This window comes from Hyla sarda, chromosome 1, assembly GCF_029499605.1.
Source record: "Hyla sarda isolate aHylSar1 chromosome 1, aHylSar1.hap1, whole genome shotgun sequence".
NCBI classification, from domain to species: domain Eukaryota; kingdom Metazoa; phylum Chordata; class Amphibia; order Anura; family Hylidae; genus Hyla; species Hyla sarda.
Genome location: NC_079189.1, coordinates 280,787,790 through 280,811,732, shown reverse-complemented (window position 1 = coordinate 280,811,732; position 23,943 = coordinate 280,787,790). Strand labels below are relative to the sequence as shown.

The following is a 23,943-nucleotide window of genomic DNA, read 5'->3' as shown; positions in this document are numbered from 1 at the left end:
TCAGTTGGGCTGGAGATGGCGGGGGGGGTCCCAGCAGCAGGGAATAAGATGGCTAGGGATGAAGAACCCCTTTAATCTTACTATCTGAAATAATTTCTAAGGACACTTCACCTATCTCTAACTTTGTAATTGGTGCCAATGTGCACCATGACCGCTGGCTGAATCAGTCGGTGCTAGGACATTGCACATTGCAGTCTCCAATAGACTGCAATGTGTTCCGCACGGATTTCCACCTGAAGAAAGAGCAACGCCATTCTTCAGGCGGAAATCTCCAAGTGGATTTTTTGTTCACAAATTCCACTTCACAAATTCTGAAGTGTGAATTTGTGAACGGAAACCCATTCACTACACTATACATTTTAGCAAGCAGAATTTCCGCCTTCAATTTCAACGCGGAATTGCAGACGGAAATTCCGTAGTCTGAACCTAGCCTTAATGTGAATTTACTTTGTCTGGTTGAGGCCAGTATATATAGGACATTTCTGTGTTGGACTGAACCTCTACGTGATAAGCCCAACTAACACAAGAGATCCCATTAACTAATTCTACAAAACAATGACACCTCCAACATAATATCATAAGTACAGCTGTAAGTGGAAGAAACTATGATAGAGTCTCATGTAGAGGAAACCACACAGTGATGAAACTAACACATGGACATAGTGTTCAACATTGTTTTCCAAATAGAGTGTGAATGGCTGTGTAATTTTTCAAGTAAAACTGTTTACCTGCAAAATCATGCAGCCATTAAATGGGTTGTCCGATATATTTAGTTCCACTATAATTTTTATTAAGAATTAAATGCAAAATAAACAGGGAAAATGAATTGATCATGAAATCCAAGACAAACAGATGTGTGAGGTTTTATCGAGCTCTAAAGTCGGAAGTGCATATCCAAAATTGCCATGTATTTTCTAAACTTTCAATATTATGTGATCTAACAGCATGAAGCTTTTCATAAAGCATAACTGTAGATAATCTGTTCATGACTTAATGAATAGATTGGGTAGCTATGTAAATTCTCGCTGCTTGCTTACAATTTAAGAAAACTTGTGGGCCTGATTCACTGAGCAATCATACGGTAATTCAGGAAAGGGAGTTTGAAGAACCTAACACAATAAGTAATTGCAATAGAAACAGAAAACGCCAGCACTATTTACAATGCTCCTTTCACACTAAAACGGACCCTTCACATTCAGCCATGTTTAGCAAGTGTGAAGTGATCCACAGAGCAATCCAATTTTCAGAGAGGTGAAGAAAGTGCAGAACTCACCACAAGGGAAAGTAAAAGGTGTTCAGGTGACATAGTCCGGAACAATTCATGAGCTATGCAGCAAATCTGGAACTTTTTAAGAAAGGTCGCAAATCAAGTCTCTTACCACTGCAAAGTGAAAACGCAAACGTGTATATCAGCAGAAATTGCAAAAGTAAAAAAAAAATTGCAGTTTTTGCTCAACTGCAACAAAGTTACGACATATTTACACAGAGAAACCTGCAGCTCACACCTTCATCAGAAAATCTCACTGTATGCCGCCCGGGTGACCATACCCTAAGGGATGTTTCAGTAAGAATTACTAGATAAAAACTCCCGATATGTAATTTTTATTGGTACTACTTTTGCTTATATTTTACTTCTTAATCATTTTTTATACATTTTTTGGGAATAAAATATGACAAAAAGCAGCAATTTTTGACTTATTTTTTTTTTATGTTTATGCCGTTCACCATACAGGATAATTAACATAATATTTTGATACATCGGACGTTTACGCATGCTGCGATACGCACTGATCAGTGTTATCAGTGATTTTCTGCTCTGGTCTGTTCGATCTCAGAGCATAAGACCCCTGGAGACGGACAGAGGCAGGTAAAGGGACCTCCATCTCTCCTTAGTAAAAGACACATGGAAGCCCACCTGGAGTTTGCAAATAAGCTCTTAACCTCTTGGGGGCTCAGGGCATACCTGTACATCCTGAGTCCCGCTCCCGCAATATAACGCGAGGTCAAGCGGTGACCCCGCATCATATCGGGTCAGTCCCGCTGTCTAACGGTAGCTGGGACCCGGGGCTAATAGCGCACATCATCGATCGTGGTGACCCGCGCTATTAACCCTTCAGACGCGGCATTCAAAGTTGATTGCTGCATCTAAACTGTAAAAAAATTATTGTGTAAAATAAAATGAAAATAAAATTAGTAAAATTTAAATAATTAATAAATGTGATTTAACCCCTTCCCTGATAAAAGTTCAAATAACCCCCCATTTCCCATAAAAAAAAACATGTAAATAAAAATAAACATATGTGGTATTGCTGCGTGCGATGTCCGATCTTATATATCGTTAATTAAACTGCACGGTCAATGGCTAACGCAAAAAATTTCTTAAGTCCAAATAAGTGTATTTTGGTTCACTTTTTATACAATAAAAAGTATGAATAAAAAGCGATCAAAGCGTTCAATCAAAACAAAAATGGTACCAATAAAAACTTCAGATTACGGCAAAAAAAATGAGCCCTATAAATAGAAAAATAAAATAGAGATGACAATTTTAAATGTATAAATTTCCCTGCATGTAGTTATGATTTTTTTTCAGAAGTATGACAAAATCAAACCTAGGGTATCATTTTAATCGTATGGACCTACAGAATAAAGATAAGATGTCATTTTTACTGAAAAATTTACTGCGTAGAGACATTTACAAAATGGTGTTTTTTCTTCAATTTTGTCGCACAATTATTATTTTTTTATTTTTTTTTCACTGTAGATTTTTGGGAAAAATGACTGATGTTATTACAAAGTAGAATTGCTGGTGCAAAAAATAAGCCATCATTTGAGACTGTAGGTGCAACACTGAAAGGGCTATGATTTTCAAAAGGTGAGGAGGAAAAAACGAAAGTGCAAAAACGGAAAAACCCAAAGGGTTAAGGAACTTATCTGATTGTTAGAAACAAAATTCTCTTGTCTTAGACTGCATTCACATCTCGATTTTGCAATACGGGTCCCGTGTGCCGCTTCTGTACAAAAAAACGTATGTCTCCAAACCGGACCGAAACGTATGCAACCGTATATGCCTCCTCACGTTTTTAAACTGTATACGGTTTGAAAACGGATCTCCATTTGCATACGTTTTTCTTGAAAGAAAACTGACACGGTTTTATGTTTGTCAACATTTTAAATACAGTAAAGTTCTTCTTTTTATTGAATTTCCCCCCCAAAAAAAAACTATTGTGCAAACCGGATGTAACCATACACACATATGGTTCAATACGGTTACCACAGAACTCCATTTTAAGATAACCGTATACGGGTTGTATCCGGTTTTTCACCGGGACACAAAACCGTAGTAGACTACGGTTTTGTCTACGGGTAAAAACCGTATAAACCCATAAATGATGCAAAACGTACACAACCTGATGCTACGGTTGGCATACGGTTTGCAATGAAATGTCTATATATATACGGTTCGATACGTTTTTTTCAATGAAACCGGATATGGGAACCGTATTGCAAAAAATCAGATGTGAATGCGGCCTCATTTTAGTTTTTGGCCTTAATTCTAAGCATCCTGACACTGCTCCTCACCTGCCCAATACTATCCCTACAGTGAAGCATGATGGTAACAGCATCATGTTGTAGGGTTGTTTTTCAGTGGCTGAAACAGGAAGACTGGTCAGGTTTGAGGGACAGCTGAATATAAAGTAAAGGGTTGTCTAGTATTAGTTAAAAAAAAATAAATAAATAAATAAAAACGCTGCTTCTATTTTTTTACAAAAACAGCACCACTTTTGTCTACATGTTGTGCCTGGTATTGCAACTCAGCTCAATTGAAATAAATGGGTCTGGGCTGCAGTACTACACACACCCTTAAGGGTGCGTTCACACAGCGGAATCTCCGCTCGCTGAATTCCGTGAGCGGAGATTCTGCCTGGCTGCCGCCGCAGATACTTCGGCGATAGGGCCGCGGAATCCGTGCAAAGAATGAACATGTTCTTTCTTTGCGCGGAACAATTTCAGCGGCTGAATTGTCCCCCGCTGAAATTCCTCAGTGTGAACGGGTCTCGGGGAGACCCATTCACACTAATGTTAAGTTCACACCGCGGAATTCCGCTCACGGAGTTCCACTCGTAGAATTCCACGGGAATTCCATAGTGTGAACGCACCCTTAGGCAGGAATGGTGCTGTTTTTGCAAAAAAACAAGACAATGACCCCAAGCACACAGCCAAGACAACACAGGGGGTGTGGCTTAGGGCCAACGATGACTTGAACTCAATCAAACATGCACATAGCTGTCTACCAACAGTCCCTATCCAGCTTAGGCTGGGTTCACACTACGTTTTGTCCCATACGGGAGCGCATACGGCAGGGGGGAGCTAAAAGCTCGCGCTCCCGTATGTCATTCATTTCAATGAGCCGACCGGAGTGAAACGTTCGGTCCGGTCGGCTCATTTTTGCGCCGTATGCGCTTTTACAACCGGACCTAAAACCGTGGTTGACCACAGTTTTAGGTCCGGTTGTAAAAGCGCATACGGCGCAAAAATGAGCCGACCAGACCGAACGTTTCACTCCGGCCGGCTCATTGAAATGAATGACATACGGGAGCGCATACGGTGACATACGGGAGCGCGAGGTTTTAGCTCCCCCCTGCCGTATGCGCTCCCGTATGGGACAAAACGTAGTGTGAACCCAGCCTTAGGCTGCTTTCACACTATGAGGTTCCCCCGTTAATACACGTACGTTTGAAACATAATTATTAAAACACACGTTAAACAACCCCATTCAAGTCAATGGGTTTTTTCGTTTACCCTTTGTCACACGTTATAGCCCGTCATGACTAACGGCCGTTAGTTGTGACAGGAGAAATAACGTGACATGCAGTAATTTTTCGCACGTCACAAGAAACGGGTATACTAACGTATGTTATTTTTAACATTGAAGTCTATGGCCGACATACGTTAGAATACATACATTAGAAAAGATACATTAGAAAATACACCCGTTAATGACGGTTATTATAACGGACATTATTTTTACTGAGCATGCTCAGAAGAGGTGACATCTGTAGACTCCTGCAGTGCTGAGGGACTACTACTACTCCCATCATGGAACAGACTGGTTTCCATGCTGGGAGTAGTAATTCCCCACTGCAGGAGTCTGCCGGCGGCTGGGGAGGTTACATTAGTGTTTGTACTACTACTACCCCCATCATGGAACAGACTCTGTTCCATGATGGGGGTTGTAGTACAGGGGCTGAGGGATTGATCGCACCGGGTCTCACTTCTGACACCCGATGCGATCAGAAGTTATTAAGCAGGGGAGCGGGTGGCATGGTCCGCAACCCTGCGATCACGATGTATTTTTTACTTTCATTTTTAAATTCCCCGCGGGGATCCCTGAATGGCCAGTACTGAGGAGCCAATCAGGGTTCCCCGCAGGGAATTTTAAAATGAAAGTAAAAAACACATCGTGATCGCAGGGTTGCGGACCATGCCGCCCGCTCCCCTGCTTAATAACTTCTGATCGCATCGGGTGTCAGAAGTGAGACCCGATGCGATCAATCCCTCAGCCCCTGTACTACAACCCCCATCATGGAACAGCCTCTTTTCCATGATGGGGGTAGTAGTACAAACACTAATGTAGCCTCCCCAGACACCGGCAGACTCCCGCTGCTAGGGATTTACTATTCCCATCATGGAAACAAGTCTGTTCCATGATGGGAGTAGTAGTAGTCCTGGCTGTGGGAGTCTGTAGGCAGATGTGTAAAAACGCCCGGTACATGACGGATGTTTTGTAGCATCCCTTAATTCACCCGTTATTAAATGTCTGTTAATAATACATAATAACATACGTTTATTAACGGGTGAACTTCATAGTGTGAAAGCAGCCTTAATGGAGATTGGTTAACATTTTATGTGGTTCAAATTATTAAAATAGAAGGTTATTTATCTTGTACAATGAACGCTGTATAACAAAAACAATGCTAGAATTGTTGTCACCTCGTTTCCCAAAAAGATAAAATAAAAAGTAATCAATAAGTGTACTTCCAAATAGTATGAATACATACTACAAATACTTAGTTCTGCCAAACATGGTGACATTTTGTAGAAGTAGTGAACCATAACAAAATTGCATACATTAGCCAACTGTAATGTCCAACAGTCATTTTTACCATAAAGTCAACTCTGTATAAATTAACCTGTCCCTAATTAACCTGGCACAGTATATGATACTACCCTAAATGGTGCCATTAAAAATACAAAAAGGATCAGGCAGCTGAAATCCAGCATGCCTTATCCTTCTCTCCCAGTCAGGGGATAGTCGGGAGGCCTCCAGACACATTAAACAGACGGCTGGTCCTGACAAAATTGGACACATTTTCAATGTGAAATACTGTAGAAAGCAGGGATGAAAAACAACAACATCTGGGGTCTCTGATCAGACGGGACTACATGAGGAGACTGGAGTGGTACTGGTGCCCACCCCCAGCACATTAACAAACTGTAAGCATACAGGATAACCATGGCTATATCATTATATATTTTTTAAGCAGTGGTTGGGCAGTATGGGGGGGATTTATCTAAACCTGTCCAGAGGAAAAGTTGCTCATAGCAACCAATCAGATCGCTTCTTTCATTTTTAACAAGGCCTCTGCAAAATAAAAGAAGTGATCTGATTGGTTGCTATGGGCAACTCTGGATAGGTTTTGATAAATCTCCCCCTATGTGGTGTCACTTTCTTTTATTCTGCATCACTTTTCCTTTATTTGGTTCTTCAGTGCCAATTCTGCATAATCTCTGCTCCATTTAACAGTTTAAAATGTCCTTGCTTTATTCCAAAGTGCGAACATACCTTAACGACGAAGGACGTAAATGTACGTCCTGGTGATGCGGTACTTAACGCACCAGGACGTACATTTACGTCCTAAGCATAACAGCGGGCATCGGAGCGATGCCCGGATCATGCGCGGCAGGTCCCGGCTGTTGATCGGAGCCAGGGACCCGCCGGTAATGGCGGACATCCGCGATCCCGCGGATGTCCGCCATTAACACCTCAGATGCCGTGATCAATACAGATCACGGCATCTGCCGCATCGCGGTCACTTAATTGGATGATCGGATCGCCCGCAGCGCTACCGCGGCGATCCGGTAATCCAGCACGGCAGCCGGAGGTCCCCTCACCTTCCTCCGCTGTCTTCCGGGAGTCTTCTGCTCTGATCTGCCTTCCTGCAGACCAGAGCAGAAGATGACCGATGTCCTATACATAGCACTGAACAGGATTAGCAATCGAGTGAGTGCTATAATTAGTCCCCTATGGGGACTATTAAAGTGTAAAAATAAAAGTAAAAGTAAAAAAAATTTGAAAAACCCCCTCCCCCAATAAAAACGTAAATTGCCCCATTTTCCCTATTTCACCCTCAAAAAGGGGTAAAAAAATATTTTATATACATATTTGGTATCACCGTGTGTGTAAATATCTGAACTATTAAAATAAATGTTAATGATACCGTACGGTGAACGGCGTGAACGTAAAAAAAAAGTCCAAAACAGCTGCTTTTTTTATAACATTTTATTCCCCAAAAAATTAATAAAAAATATATTAAACGTTTTATATAAGCAAATAAAAAGTACAGATCACAGCACAAAAAATGAGCCCTCATACCGCCACTTATACGGAAAAATTATAAAAAGTTATAGCTCTACAAATTAGGGGGATCTTAATCTCTTAAGGACCCAGGACGTACGGGTACATCCTGGGTCCCGGTCCTGCGATATAACGCGGGGTCACACGGTGACCCCGCATCATATCGCGGCGGGCCCGGCGTCATAGTGAAGCCGGGACCCGCCTCTAATAGCGCACGGCACCGCACGCTATTAACCCTTTAGCCGTGCTCTCAAAGCTGAGCCGCGCGGCTAACGAAAGTGAAAGTTGCCGGTTACCTAAGGGAGCTGTTCGGGATCGCCCCGGTATAATGGCGGCATCCTGAACAGCTGTAGCACAGGAGGAGGTCTTCTTACCTTCCTTCCTGCGCTGTCCGATCGCCGAATGAATGCTTCAAGCCTGAGATCCAGGCTTGAGCATTCAAACGCCGAAAACACTGACTGATCCATTCCTATGGAGATGGATCAATCAATGTGTAAAAGATCAGTTAATGCAATGTTATAGCCCCCTATAGGAGCTATAATATTGCATAAGAAAAGTGTAAAAAATCATTAACCCTTTCAATTATCCCTTCCCCTAATAAAAGTTTGAATCACCCGGCATTTCCAAGAATAAAAAAAAAAAACGGTGTAAATAAAAATAAACATATGTGGTATCGCCACGTGCGGAAATTTCCAAATTATTAAAATATACCGCTTTTTAAACCACTCGTTCAATGGCGTATGCGCAAAAAAATTCCAAAGTCCAAAATAGCGCATTTTTGATCACTTTTTATACCACAAAAAAGTGAATAAAAAGTGATCAAAAAGTCTGATCAGAACAAAAATGGTACTGAAAAAAACTTCAGATCACGGCGCAAAAAATGAGTCCTCAAAGCGCCCTGAAAACAGAAAAATAAAAAAGTTATATGGGTCAGAAGATGACCATTTTAAATGTATAAATTTTCCTGCATGTATTCATTTTTCTCTGAAGTAATACAAAATCAAACCTATATACCGTATATACTCAAGTATAAGCCGACCCGAGTATAAGCCGAGACCCCTAATTTCAACCCAAAATCCCAGGAAAAGTTATTGACTCGAGTATAAGCCTAGGGTGGGAAATACATCATCCCCCCCTGTCATCATCCAGACCCCCGTCATTAACATTCTCATCATCATCATCATCACCGCCTGTCATCATCCAGACCCTCATCATCACCTGTCATCATCCCCTTGTCATCATCCCCACCCCCCCTCATCATCCCCTTGTAATCATCCCACACACCCCCCCTTCATCATCCCCACCCCCCTTCATCATCCCACACACCCCCCCTTCATCATCCCACACCCCCCTTCATCATCCCACACCCCCCCTTCATCATCCCACACCCCCCCTTCATCATCCTCTTATCATCCGCCCTCAGTGGTCTTCAACCTGCGGACCTCCAGAGGTTTCAAAACTACAACTCCCAGCAAGCCCGGGCAGCCATCGGCTGTCCGGGCTTGCTGGGAGTTGTAGTTTTGAAACCTCCGGAGGTCCGCAGGTTGAAGACCACTGCGGCCTTCGACATCATCCAGCCCCCTCTCACCCCCTTTAGTTCTGTACAGTACTCGCCTCCGCTCGGCGCTGGTCCGATGCTGCAGGGCTGTCCGGTGAGTAGGTCATCCGGTGGGATAGTGGTTCCGGGCTGCTATCTTCACCGGGGGCGCCTCTTCTCCGCGCTTCGGGCCCAGAATAGAGGCGTTGCCTTGGCGATGACGCAGAAGTACGTTGGTAATGAACGTACCTCTGCGTCGTTGTCAAGGCAACGTGACTATTCTGGGGCCGGGCCCGAAGCGCTTAGAAGAGGCCTCCCCGGTGAAGATAGCAGCCCGGAACCACTATCCCACCGGACCACCTCCCCACCGGACAGTCCTGCAGCACCGGACCAGCGCCGAGCGGAGGCGAGTACTGTACAGAACTAAAGGGGGTGAGAGGGGGCTGGATGATGTCGAAGGCCGCAGTGGTCTTCAACCTGCGGACCTCCGGAGGTTTCAAAACTACAACTCCCAGCAAGCCCGGACAGCCAATGGCTGCCCGGGCTTGCTGGGAGTTGTAGTTTTAAAACCTCTGGAGGTCTGCAGGTTGAAGACCACTGCGGGTGGAGAGTTCACTCGAGTATAACCCGAGGGGGGTGTTTTCAGCACGAAAAATCGTGCTGAAAAACTCGGCTTATACTCGAGTATATACGGTAAGTAGGGTATCATTTTAACCGTATGGACCTTCAGAATAAAGATAAGGTGTCATTTTTACCAAAAAATGTACTGCGTAAAAACGGAAGCCCCCAAAACCTACAAAATAGTGTTTTTTCATCAATTTTGTCGCACATTGATTTTTTTCCCCGTTTCACCGTAGATTTTTGGGTAAAATTACTAATGTCATTACAAACTAGAATTAGTGACGCAAAAAATAAGCCATCATATAGAATTTTAGGTGAAACATTTTAAGAGTTATGATTTTTTAAAGTTAAGGAGGAAAAATTGAAAATAAAAAACGGAAAAAGCCCGGGTCCTTAAGGGGTTAAACGTACTAATTTGGTTAAAAAGTTTGTGATTTTTTTAAGCACAGCAGTAATAGAAAAGTATGTTATCACGGTATAATTTTAATCGTATTGACCCAAAGAATAAAGAACACATGTCATTTTTACCATAAATTGTACGGCATAAAAACAAAACGTTCCAAAATTAGCAAAATTACGGTTTTCTTTTTAATTTCCCCACACAAATAATATTTTTTTGGTTGCGCCATACATTTTATGGTAAAGTGAGTGATGGCATTACAACTGGTCGTGCAAAAAACAAGCCCTCATACTAGTCTGTGGATGAAAATATATAAGTGTTATGATTTTTTGAAGGCGAGGAGAAAAAAATGAAAACGTAAAAATAAAATTTTCTGTGTCCTTAAGGCCCAAATGGGCTGCGTCCTTAAGGGGTTAAGAGGTTTCATGAGAGAAGACAGAATTTTCTTAAAAGTACTAGATGTTAATGATAATTTAATCAAGGAAAATTAATTTAAACAGTCAAAAACACTTGAAATCTCAGAAAAGGGTTTTCAAACAAGTGTCCCATCAATGGAGGGCTCAGGTATAGCCAAGTTAATGTACAGGACCCAGGGGTGTGGAAATTTTATAAAAAACTACTTGTCCACGGGACTAAAATGGAGCAAAATCTACTTGTCCCTCATGACGATCCACTTGTCCGGACCAATTTTCGCTTTTACGCTCTGATTTTTTCCTCCTCGCCCTATAATAGCCATAACTACCTACTATAAGGACACCTTTTAATTTTTCAATAACGTATTCTCTGAACCAAAAAATATATATATATTTAGGGAAGTGAAATTGAAATAGTAAAAAATAATTTAGCAGATTTGGTGGTTTTCTTTTCTGCGCCATTTACCTTGTGGTTGAGGTAACATGTTAGTTTTATACTTTAGGCGCCTGATTACAGTGATACCAGATTTGTATCGTTTACATCATGTTTTACTAATTCTGAACTTTTTCTAATTTTTTTAATTGCCATTTTTTAACCCCTGTAGCTTTATTTTTTTTCCGCATACCAGGCTGTATGAGGGCTATTTTTTGCACCATAATCTCTTTTTTGTATCGGTAACATTTTGGCATTGATCTGACTTTTTAATCACTTTTTAATCGCTTTTTAACTTTTTTTCTGGGATATTATAAAAATTGCAAATCTGTGGTTTGGTATTTTTATTACATTTACCGTACGGGATACATAATGTTATATTTTAATAGGTTGTACAATTACGCACGAAGCGATACCAAATATGTTTATTTTTATTATGTTTACATGTTTTTATATAGGAAAAGGGTGATTTGAACTTTTAACATGGAAGGGGTTAATGCAGCAGTCTTCAAACTGTGGCCCTCCAGATGTTGCAAAACTACAACTCCCAGCATGCCCGGACAGCCAACGGCTGTCCTGGCATGCTGGGAATTGTAGTTTTGTAACATCTGGAGGGGCACCGTTTGAAGACCACTGGGTGTCTTTCAAACTTTTATTAAAACTTTTTTTTTTTCTTTTACACTTTATTAGACTTATGAGGAATCATTAGATTCCTCAGACAGATGAATAGATTCTATTGAACTCCATTGATCTGTGTGCTCTGTGATCCATTGATAGAGTCTGGTCCAGCCAGGATCTATCAATGACAGAGCAGGGCAGGAGGAAGCAGAGGTAAGTCCTCCTGCTACCTCCATAGTGGATCGCCCCCCTGCGATCGCGCTTTTCGGCGACCATACCCCCAAGGCCTGAAAGTATGTCCACGGGTACCCCCTCACGCGGAACTTGCGAGCGAGGGGTATCCGCAGACAAAAGGCGTGTTCTTACCTTTATACTAATGCATCCCATCTCCATCTTAATCCCCTTGTGCTATTATTCCCCCTCCGTCTTACTCCCCCTGTCCCACAATTCCCACCTCCCTCTGATTCCCTTTTACCATTATTTCCCCTCCATCTTTATCCCCTTGTGCCATTATTATCCAATATGGAACAAGGGGATTAAGATGGAGGAGGGGGAATAATGATACAGGGGGATTAATAATTCCCCCCTTCCTCTGATCCCCTTTTGCCATATTGGATAATAATAGCACAAGGGGATTAAGATGGAGGGGGGGGGGGGATAATCAACCCCCCCTCCTCCATATTAATCCCCTTGTGTCATTATTCCCCCCTCCCTCTGATCCCCTTTTGTCATTTTCCCCCCTCCATATTAATCCCCTTGTGCCATTATCGGATATGGCAAAAGGGGGATCAGAGGAAGGGGGGACTGGTGCAAGGGGATTAAGATGGAAGGGGAGAGGGGAGTAATAAAGCACAAGACATAAAATTTCAATGCCTTGTGCTTTATTACTCCCCCCCCCCCCCTCCGCCATTATCCCTCTCCCCCTCCATCTTAATGCCTTGTGCTCCATCCCATACAGTCCCCCCCCCCCCCCCTCTGTGCCATACAGTTGTTTACCTGGCGTCCTGTGGTCCCGTTGCCTGCTGCTTCACGGGATGTTCCACAGGGCCGCACTGACGTGTGACGTCCCCCTGCGCTGTGCGGCAACTCCGCGCAACGTCAGGGGGGGCCACACGTCTCCCTGGCAACCACGCAGCTCACTTACAGTAGCCCCGGCCGCATCTCTCGCCGCGCTACTGTACAGTGAGCTGCCGCGGCTATGCGCTGACAAATACTGGCCAATGCATGGCCGGTATTTGTCAGCGTTTTCGCGTACCCCAGGTTGAGAACCCAGGCTTTAGACGCCGCTGTCAGCGGCGATCTAAAGGGTTAATAGCCAGCCGCGGCGATCGCCGCATGCTGGCTATTAGCGGCGGCCCCCGGCTACTGAGAACAGCCGAGGGCTGCAGAGTATGGAGCGGGCACGAGTCCGGAGCCCGCTCCATACATACTGCAGAGCGGCGCATGCATCTCCCCGTGCAGACGCGCCTCCTCCCCTCAGCTCTCCGAAGCTACAGCTGGGGGGAGTGAAGGCAGAGGATGCAGGTCTGCACGGGGAGACATAAGCCTCTCCCCCTGCACGTCTGCAGAGCAGGGGAGAGAAGACACATACACAGCTTCTATCTCCCCTGCTCTGCTTCGGATCTGCAGTCTGTATGGAGCGGGCTCCCGACTTCTGCCCGCTCCATACAGACTGCAGATCCGCCGCACTTGTCAGGTCCGGCCCTGCTTGCCCGAAGCCGGGCTAAGGGCCGGACAAATTCACCTGCCCGGCGCCCAAAACTGCTAGTCCGGGGCGTCGGGCGATAGAAATTCCACATCCCTGAGGACCTCCACTTCTGGTAAGAAATACCCAACACTTAGTAACATATCTTTATGTCTCTAAGAGAAAACCTGAGCTTTGTCCTAGCTTGTCACTATGACAGAGAAATAAACTGAAGACACGTTTTGCTGTCTTCTTTTGTTGCAGGTCATGCTCTTTGACGATTCTGAACCATAGCAACAAATCGTCTGGAAATGGTAACAGTTTCCTCACATAAATGAGTGACCTGAATGCCTTGTAGGCATTTCATCTGAAGAACAAGTAGTTCAACATCTGAGACTATAGACAAGAGGAATGTATGCATTCATCACAAACCCCACTGTACATTCCAGATTTTCAATTTATGAACCAAACTGTTCTTTGACGGCCAATCTAAATAAAAGGTTAACATTTCAATAGAATTTGTATGTATCCCTAAAGTTAATGTGAGTTTGCTGTCATTTCAATACTATACAGACTAGCTTGTCTCCTAGTGAATGTTATTGGGAATACTGGTTTGGGTGTGCACATCTATGTGTTGTGCTGTGTATACAGCTCACCTGCCTCACATATGTTTGAAGCAGTGCCCATGAAGATACAATATAATGGCCCTTATTTACTAAGTGTTGTGTAGGTTTCTTTGTGGGGTTTAATTCCCTATAATTTATTTTCCACGGTATTTACTAAGGTTTCCCTAAATTTTTTTTTTTTTTTTAACACACACATGCTCTGATCTGTCGGGTTTTTCTCAGCTCAAATCCACCACATTTTATGTGGAAACCTTAGCAAATATGTTGGGTTTTTCAGAAAATGTCATGGACACGCCCCTTTCTGGTGACCACGCCCCCTTTCCCGACCGCAACGCCCCTTTTTGGGGTTTTCTCAGTAAAATGGAGAGTTAGGCTGGGTTCACGCCACGTTTTGTTAAATACGGCTCCCGTATACGGCTGGGAGGAGGAGGGCGGGGCTTAATCGTGGCGCCCGCACTCAGCCGTATTCGGGAACCGTGTTTAATGCATGTCTATGAGCCGACCGGAGTGAACCGCAGCCTCCGGTCTGCTTAGTTTTCGGCTGTATGTGGTTTCCCGAACGCAGGCAAAAACATGTACCGCAGCCTCCGGTCGGCTCATAGACATACATTAAATACGGTTCCCGAATACGACCGAGTGCGGGCGCCGCAATTAAGCCTCGCCCCCCCTCCTCCCAGCCGTATACAGGAGCCGTATTTAACAAAACGTGGTGTGAACCCAGCCGTAGTCGGGTTTTTCATTTCTGGCGCAGACAGAATTCTGGTGCAAATTCTGTCACAGACAGAATTTCTGGCACAATGCGCCAGATTCTCACAAACAACCCGACAAAACATGTCAGGTTTACAATAGTAAATCAGGGTCATTGTCTCAGTACAGTGGTCACTCAACATACGATGTTAATCCGTTCCAAATGGACCATCGCTTGTTGAAACCATCGTATGTTGAGGGATCCGTGCAATGGAAAGTATAGGAAGTTATACTCACCTGTCCCCGCCGCTCCAGACCATCACTGCTGCCCTGGATGTCTCCCTCCATCGCTGTCGCCGTGTCCCCGGAGTGTCCCTGACGCTCCGGACGTCTCTGCTTCCCCGGGATCCTCAAAAGGAGAGCGCCGGCAATGCAGGGGATCCCGAAGAGGACGCTCCGGAGCACCGAGTACTGGGTAGTGCGTTACCGCAGCACACCGGGCACCGTAAACGGCTATCCGGCGGCAGCTGAAGCAGTCTGAGCTGCCGGTTAGCCGTTTATGCGATGGCCCCGACATACAAAAGCATCGTATGTTGAAATTATCGTATGTCGGGGCCATCGTAGGTTGGGGGGGGGGGGGGGTCACTGTATATGACTGCATTTTCATTAAGTCATCCCTTTTTTATCTTTATTACTACAGAGCCTATCCTAACATACATGTATTATTATTATTTATATAGCGCCCTTGGTTCCAGGGCACTTTACATATGATAAAGGTAACAAGTGGAATGGGAGTTATAGAAAGAGCAGAACACAGCAATTTCAGCTCTTCATGTAATTCTGGTTCCCCCCTGTTTAGTCTTTGCCTAGGTGTAGTGGCCAGAGGCGGCCCCACCAGGTGGGATTGGAGTCTGGGAACTCCAGTTCTGCAGACCGGTTCATGTCCCAGCATTTACTGTATCAGATATTAATGGCATATCCTGTTAATATGTTACAATGTCTAAGATGAAAATATACATTTAACCCCTTGAGAGCCGGGCCATTTTTCATTTTTGCACTTTCGTTTTTTCCTCCTCACCTTCTAAAAATCGTAGCGCTTTCAGTTTTTCGGCCGTATGCGGTTTCCCGACCGTAGGCAAAAACGCGGTCGACCACGTTTTTGCCTGCGGTCGGGAAACCGCATACGGCCGAAAGAGCAGCCGAACGGAGGCTGCTGTTCACTCCGGTCAGCTCAAAGACATGCATTAAATACGGTTCCCGAATACGGCTGAGTGCGGGTGCCGCGATTAAGCCCCACCCCCCCCTCCTCCTCCCAGCCGTATACGGGAACCGTAGTTACAAACCGTAGTGTGAACCCAGCCTCTCTAAATTTATTGACAGTCTACCCTGTATGAACAAGCATACAAACATAATGATCAGTCACCGATTAAGACCACCCACTGGACACCTCAACCTAGAATGAGCAGGGCTTATAAGATGGTCGAGGTATGAAAAAAAACCGTATCCCCTATCCTGCCTGATTGCAGATGGTCTAACTGCTGGACCTCCAGAACTGGGCCTCTCGCTTACTGCTAAGCGCTCCAGCCCCCATCTTCCAAGATATACTAGTCTCGGCAGTTATTACCCACAATGCAACGCATTTTGTGGTAATACCACTTCATCAGGCCTCAGCGGTATTACCACAAAATGTGTTGCATTGTGGGTAATAAATGTTCAATACTCTTACCTGGCTCCCAGTGCCCTTTGTAATCCAGGCCTCTTCTCTGGAGGTTCTTTGTTTGCATGCTGCACACGAGGCTTGGAGTGGCTGCAGAGTCCCGGCTATGGCTTACACGCTATTTCCAATGTTGTACTTGGTTGGAACAACCCACATCGTTGAGCAGTTACTGTATTGAAAATATCATCCCCGCCCCCTCAATGCAAGTCTATGGGAGGGGGCTGTCACAACCCGTCCCATAGACTTGCATTGAGCGTGTGGGGCGTGACATCACACGGGGGCAGAGTCGTGACATCACAATAATCCGGCCCCGTGGTCGTCACGCTTCACACTCTGAGCCTCCAGCACTGCGGAGAACTCACAGAGGTGAACGCGGAATGACAGATTGTGGGGGTCCCCAGGGGTGGGACCCCGCAATCATACATCTTATCCCCTATTCTTTGGATAGGGGATAAGATGTATTAGGGCCAGAGTACCCCTTTAATGGACTCCAATCACCTGACAGGGTTCAAAGACTGTATTTTCAATAAAATTCAGTTTTTACTAAGGCCATGTTCACACACATGCAGTCTCTTTTTATGTATGCTATTTATCTTGAATAAGGAATCTTCCATAATGATGTAATATCTTGCTGCCTGTATTCATAAATTGTAGATATGTGGAGCATGCGAGCTTTAGGTCATTGAAGGGAAGTAGGAGTTCAATTTTTTTATTCTACATAGCTAACCATAATCCAGAGCTTCTCCACTCCCAGATGCTCCAATGTAAAGTGGGTCGAAAGTACATGAAATAGATGACTGGGCTGGCGTCTAATATAAGGTCTTAGCACTGTCTATGGAAGAGCAAATTTACTTTATCATGTATCCCTATGGCTGATAATCATTGTCTAATGGACAAAACATGACTTGTCTGAAGAAAAATGCAGTCCATATTTTATTGCCATGTATTCACAGCCTAAAAGTACCCATTCACAATGGCCCAAATTTACTGTGGCTGATGTGCGACAAACTTGGCACTGCATGTGCCAAAGTTTTAGCACGCTGAACGTCCAACATATTTATTAGAGCCTTAAAGTTTACCTGTCAGATGACATTGTTTGTAAATGGGCCACACAATGTACAAGGTGTTAACATGTATACCTTTCCTTTGGAATATACCGCCAAAGGAAAGGAGATAAGATGTCTGAGCACGGGCGGGGGGCCCCGCTGCTGGGGACCTCCATGATCTCTCCTGCAGCACCCCTTTTTCTCAGCTGCACAGAGCGAGGATCGCTCTGTGGCTGATGACGGGCGATACAGGGGACGGAGTAACGTGACGTCATGGCTCTGCCCCCTCAATGCAAGTCTATGGGAGGGGCGTGGAGGCTGCCCATAGACTTGCATTGAGGGGGTGGGGCATGATGTCACGAGGGGCAGAGCCGTGATGTCACAATACTCCGTCCCCTGCATCGCCCATCATCAGCCACAGAGCAATCCTCGCTCTGTGCAGCTGAGAAATGGGGGTACTGCAGGAGAGATAGCAGAGGTCCCCAGCGATTAGATATCTTATCCCTTATCCTTTGGATTGGGGATAAGAGGTTTAGGGGCGGAGTACCCCTTTAAACCTATCAAAAGCTTTCTTGGCATCTGTGCTAAGACAGACAAGTGGAGTGCACTTTCCAGAGCCATCCCCCTATCAGTGCTGTTATTTCCCTCTCTAGAAGAGACAAAGCCCACTTGTTAACTTCATAGGCTCAGCTAAAATCTTGGCCCACCACTTAAGGTCCACGTTTAAAAGGGAGATAGGATGATAACTGCCATAGGTCATGATCTTTTCCTTTTCGGGCATGCTTCTTTTATGCTAAGCTTCTTGGGTCTGTGTTGGGATGGGGGACTGTAATGTTTCTCTCTGGCGGTGTGGCTAGGAATTGTATGTGGACAAAGTGGAACACCACTACTTTAAAATATATTTTCCATCCACGGGATAGGGGACAAGTGTCTGACCTCTGGGCCGAGGCATAACTTGTAGCTTCTGGGCACCGAAGCAAAATCTGAACCAGATGTGATTTGGGGCCCCCATAGGCACCATTATGACTGCTACCTCTGCACCCCCTATAGCTATGCCCCTGCCTCTGGGACCCACCAAGATCTGCAGAACAATGCCGCCTTATCTCTTGCTGTGCATTGAGCACACTGCGCGGTCTATCAGTGCATTCACACTGCAGAATTCAGCGAGTGGAGATTCAGCCTGGCAGCCATTGTCGGCGGTAGGACCCCATGGCACGGCGCCGTCACCATTGACTGCTACACAGTGCATGCGGAACCATTTCAGTGGCAAAATTTTCCACCGCTGAAATTGCTCAGTGTGAACGGGTCTCACGGAAACCCATTCACACCGATTTAACAGTTCACCGCATGGAATTCGGCAGGAATAGTGTAGTGTGAACACACCCTATGGGAGCACTGGAGACACAAGAGTATAGAATGCATGGAACCCGTCCCAACATGACGCTCTATGCACAGGGAGAGTGGGGCCCCGTTTTGGAGACTGAAGAGGTCTCATTTACAAAGCTGACTAAACACTTTTTTGGTGCATTAAAGTGGTGCAATATAAGCTAACAACTATGGGGGGAGATTTATCAAAACCTGTCCAGAGGAAACGTTGCCCATAGCAACCAATCAGCTCGTTTCTTTCATTTTTAACAAGGCCTCTGCAAAATGAAAGTAGTAATCTAATTGGTTGATATGGGCAACTATTCCTTTGCACAGTCCTCAGATCTCTTTGCACACATGAATGCTCATATCAGCTGAGCGCTCATGTGTTCTGAATACATATAAGGGAGATTCTGGAGCTCCCATTGGCCAGTCCTGCTTTCATATAGATGTGTGAACATACCCTACCACATAAGTAAAGTTTACCTAGGGCCATGAGGCGCTATCCACCCTTCTCTGCTGGTCACAGTCTCTACTGCTGCCCACCAATATGGGGAATGCAGTACAATCCCTGACACCTCAGCGCTCAGCCATGGCTGGCAGCAGGAAGCTGCGGGAGCGGCATTAGTCACTCAGCGAGGGGCGGGAAAACGAAAAAAATCCACATTTTCTTTCCCAAATAAGTCGAAAAAAGCCAGCATATTTTTAAGGTGGGCGCCGCCCCGTGCCTTTTTACGTCACGACCGTCACCGCCCTCAGGTAACCACGCCCACACGTGCCATGACCTCACCCAAGAATTCCAGGCTTCTCATTGAGTGCACTTATTCCGCAGGCAGCGCCCAGACGGTTTCCCCCCTCAGGCTGCACAAGTGTTCTGTGAACTTTCCTGTCTAGTGTGCAGCCAAGCCAGTAGTCACTACCGCAACCTGCGAGGAGCCTCTCAGACACTACAGCACAGAAGGGAACTCGGCGGAAGCCTTCACTGATACACATACAGAATGGCTGGACTCAACTCCCTGGAAGCCGTGAAGAGGAAGATCCAGGCTCTGCAGCAGCAGGCCGACGATGCTGAAGACAGAGCGCAGGGCCTACAGAGAGAACTGGACACTGAACGGGAGGGCCGTGAGAAAGTGAGGCGCAGCTACTCCAAGCATTACGGCCTCCGCTTCCTGTCTCCTCTGTCCTCTCTTCACTACTGACTGAGCTCTGCCGCTCCCTGTCCCCGGCCGTGTTGCTCCCCCTGCCGGCCGCTCTCCTCTCTTCTTTAGACTGCCAGCTCCTTTCTCTGTCAGTAATAACTCTTCTTCCATTTCTGCCTCTTTCCAATCTCTGAGGGCTAGGCTTCATTTCTAATGCTCTGTAAGTGTTTACACTTTGCCTCCGTGTTCAGGGGTCTTATCACGCCCACATGAGTAATGGTAACTACATGGTCTCCTATAGAAACCCACAATACTTGGATGTAGTAGGAAAACTTTATTATTCTTCTCCAACCTGTTCAACTGTTACAAAACTACAACTCCCAGCATGCCCTGCCAGTTTTGTAGTTTTACAGCAGCTGTTGAGCCCCAGGATTGGAAACAAAGCCTTATGGTATTGGTTCTTTCCTGTGCAGGTAGTGGTTCACCTACATTTGGTAAGTATGTGGGGATCACTTAGGGTTAGGCTGGGTTCACACCACGTTTTTGCAATACAGTTCCCGTATATGTTTTCCATTGAAAAGCTTATGCATTGACTCTCCATTGAAAACCGTATGCATTGACCCTCCATTGAAAACCGTATGCATTGACCCTCCATTGAAAACCGTATGCATTGACCCTCCATTGAAAACCGTATGCATTGACCCTCCATTGAAAACCGTATGCATTGACCCTCCATTGAAAACCGTATGCATTGACCCTCCATTGAAAACCGTATGCATTGACCCTCCATTGAAAACTGTATACATAGACTCTCCATTGAAAACCGTATGCATTGACCCTCCATTGAAAACCGTATACATAGACCCTCCATTGAAAACCATATGCCAAAAGATGCATCAGTTTGTGTCCGTTTTGTGTCTTGTACAGTTTTCATTTTTTTTTTTCTACCCAAAACTGTAGCCTACCACGGTTTTTGTTCCGGGGGAAAAACCATATTAAAAAGTGTCTTTTTTTTTTTTAAAACATTTTTTAAACATGGGAGTCAATGGGAACCGTACAGAACTGTATGTGCGTACTGTACCAGTTTTCACCATACGGTTTTGACTTTGTACAGTTTTATTCTTGGAATTTCAATCAAACAAGTGAAACTTTATTCATAATGTAACGAAAAGTTAAAAACCTACCGGAACTGTATTGCAAAAACGTGGTGTGAACCCAGTCTTAGTTGGGTGGAGACATTTAAAGGTAAAGAACTCCCCTCCTTTAAAAGATTTTGGGGGAGATTTATCAATACCTGTCCAGAGGAAAAGTTGCTCAGTTGCCCTTAGCAACCAATCAGATCGCTTCTTTCATTTTTGAAAAGGCCTCTGAAAAAGTGGTTGCTATGGGCAACTGGTCAACCTTTCCTCTGGACATGTTTTGATAAAACTCCCTCTTTGTACATAACATTATTGATTATGGCTGTGTTCCCAACCAGTGTGCCTCCAGCTGTTGTAAAACTACAACTCCAGCATGCCCAGACTGTTTTGCAACAGCTGGAGGCACCCTGGTTTGGAAACACTGGATTTTGGGGGAAATTTATCAAAACCTGTCTAGAGGAAAAGTTGCCCATAGCAACCAATCAGATCGCTTCTTTAAAGGAGTAGTCCAGTAGTGAACAACTTATCCACTATCCTAAGGTTAGGGGATAAGTTGCAGATCGCAGGGGGTACGACCGCTGGGGCCCCCCCCCCCCGCGATCTCCTGTACGGGGCCCCGACAGCCCGCGCGAAGGGGGTGTGTCGACCCCCGCACGAAGCGGCGGCTGACACGCCCCCTCAATACAACTCTATGGCAGAGTCGGAGTGCTGCCTTCGGCAATCTCCGGCTCTGCCATAGAGATGTATTGAGGGGGCGTGTCAGCCGCCGCTTCGTGCGGGGGTCGACACCCGCTATCTGGCCGGAGAGCCTGGCCCCCGTACAGAGAGATCGCAGGGGGCCCCAGCGGTCGGACCCCCCGCGATCTCAAACTTATCCCCTATCCTTAGGATAGGGGATACGTTTTTCACCACTGGACTACCCCTTTAATTTTCCAGAGGCCTTGTTCAAAATGAAAGAAGTGATCTGATTTGTTGCTATGGGCAACTGGGCAATTTTTCCTCTGGACAGGTTTTGATAAATCTCCCCCTATGGGATGTTCTGTATTAGCTATGGAGATGTCTTCATATATTACACAGATGGCCCTTTATTTCTATGCAATGCTTTATTTCCCCTGTAATGCTAGTAACTTTTACAGAATAGACATCCCCTTCTAGGAAGCTAGACTCCCTCATCGTTAAGGCATCGGGGGAAGGGTGGATGGATTTTCAGAGTGCAAAACCAGAATGAGCCCAGACTCTCCCATGGAAGTTGATCTCTGCTTTTATACACAAGAGAGATACGGCATTGAGATGTTAAAGAAATACTGTAGTGGAATATAACTTGTTGCGTTGAGGGTCTGACCACTGGGGCCTCCTGCGATCTACTGTACGGGGCTGTGGCAGTCCACAGGAAGGGGGCGTTCTGTCCCTGCATGAAGTGGCGGCAGACACGCCCCCTCCATGTATCCCATAGGATACAGGAGATCGTGGGGGGCCCCAGCGGTCGGACCCCGCTGCAATCTATAACTTATGTCCCACTACAGTACTCCTTTAAGTTATATATCAAGAATGCTTGTAAAAAAATTAGTTTTCAAAGGCTTATTGTGACCTATCCAATGTTTCATACCTTTTGAGGTACTTAGTTTTCCATTGACCTCAATATTTGAAACAAAATGCTTTGGGTTATCCCAAGGTGCACAGTTATCCCCTCTTCATAGGATTTGAGTCCGACCACCGGGACCCTGACCAATCCTGGGAGTGGAGGTCAATTTTCCCTTATTTATGAAGCAGCAGCACATATTCATGGCCAACACTCTATTCCATTCTATATGGGGCTAAGTGCTGAGCTTGGCAATGTTCAGAAGCCCTATAGAGAATGAATGGAGCGCTGGCCATGCGTGTTGTTGCTTCATTTGCTCAGGGAGGGGGAGTTAAACTCCTTTCTGGGAATCACTATCTGCGCCAGAGGTCGGATGCCTACCAATCTGCTAGATATCCCTTATTCACGGGATAACCTCACACACAATTACTAGCAGCGGGTTTCACGTTGCGGGAAACCTGCTGCGAGTTAAGCTACCATTGATTTGAATGGGTCCACAGACAGTCCGCAATAGTGTCAGATTTGCGGACTGTCCATGGACCCATTTAAATCAATGGGAGCGTAACTCGCAGCACGTTTCCCGCAACGAAAACTCGCTGCTAACGTGTGAACGCACCCTAAGGGTCTATTCACATGTACAGTATTCTGCGCAGATTTGATGCACAGGATTTCAAGCTGTGTCTAAAATCTTAATCCTTCCAGTACTTATCAACTGTTGTATGCTCCAGAGGAAGTTGTATTTCTTTCTGGAGTTCTTTAGTCTGACCACAGGGCTCTCTTCTGACACCTCTATCCATGTCAGGAACTGTCCAGAGTACAAGCAAATCCCCATAGCCAACCTCTCCTGCTCTGAACAGTTCCTTACATGGACAGAGGTGTCAGCAGAGAGCACTGTGGTCAGACTGGAAAGAACTCCAGAAAGAAATAAAACTTTCTCTGGACCATACAGCTGCTAAGTGGTACTGGAAGGATTACAATTTTTAAGTCATTTACAAATCTGTTTTAAATTTCTGGAACCAGTTGATTTAAAAAAAAAAAAAAAAAGTGTTTTGCACCAGAGTACCCCTTTTAAGTATTGTGATTTGCAGACCTTTATTTCCAATATTTAAAGGGGGTTATGGAAGAGTATGCTTAATGGCAGTTGAGTAAACAGCATAAAACAATTCAGCTATTTTCAGTTTCCTTACCACCTCTTACTGCAGCAAACAGGTTGGCCAGGGGGTGCTTGTCCTTAAATAAGATACAGGTGCCACCTCTGAGACCGTGTTCCCATCACGATTAGTGCCTCCGAGGTACAGATGAT

At 45.1% G+C, this 23,943-nt stretch overlaps 2 protein-coding genes across 10 annotated transcripts in view; one reads left to right on the top strand and one right to left on the bottom strand.

Moving 5' to 3' along the window:
• The window catches only part of LOC130368901 (protein mono-ADP-ribosyltransferase PARP14-like), a 380,920-nt gene extending 361,544 nt beyond the window's left edge, over positions 1 to 19,376 (bottom strand). The window contains exon 1 of the mRNA XM_056573329.1: positions 19,270 to 19,376. The gene's annotated coding sequence lies outside the window, so the exon portion shown is untranslated. The remainder of the gene's footprint in view (positions 1 to 19,269) is intronic.
• The window catches only part of TPM4 (tropomyosin 4), a 103,202-nt gene that overhangs the window by 55,014 nt on the left and 24,245 nt on the right, over positions 1 to 23,943 (top strand). Inside the window, exon 1 of one of the 9 annotated variants that reach the window (XM_056573486.1) lies at positions 6,348 to 6,495. The exons of 2 other annotated variants lie outside the window; for them this stretch is intronic. Coding sequence is in view for 4 of the 7 variants with exons in the window: in XM_056573429.1 (XP_056429404.1) it covers positions 20,210 to 20,416 (207 nt within the window). In the remaining 3 variants the exon portion in view is untranslated. 6 more of the 9 variants (XM_056573448.1, XM_056573440.1, XM_056573468.1 and 3 more) reach the window with 6 other exon arrangements.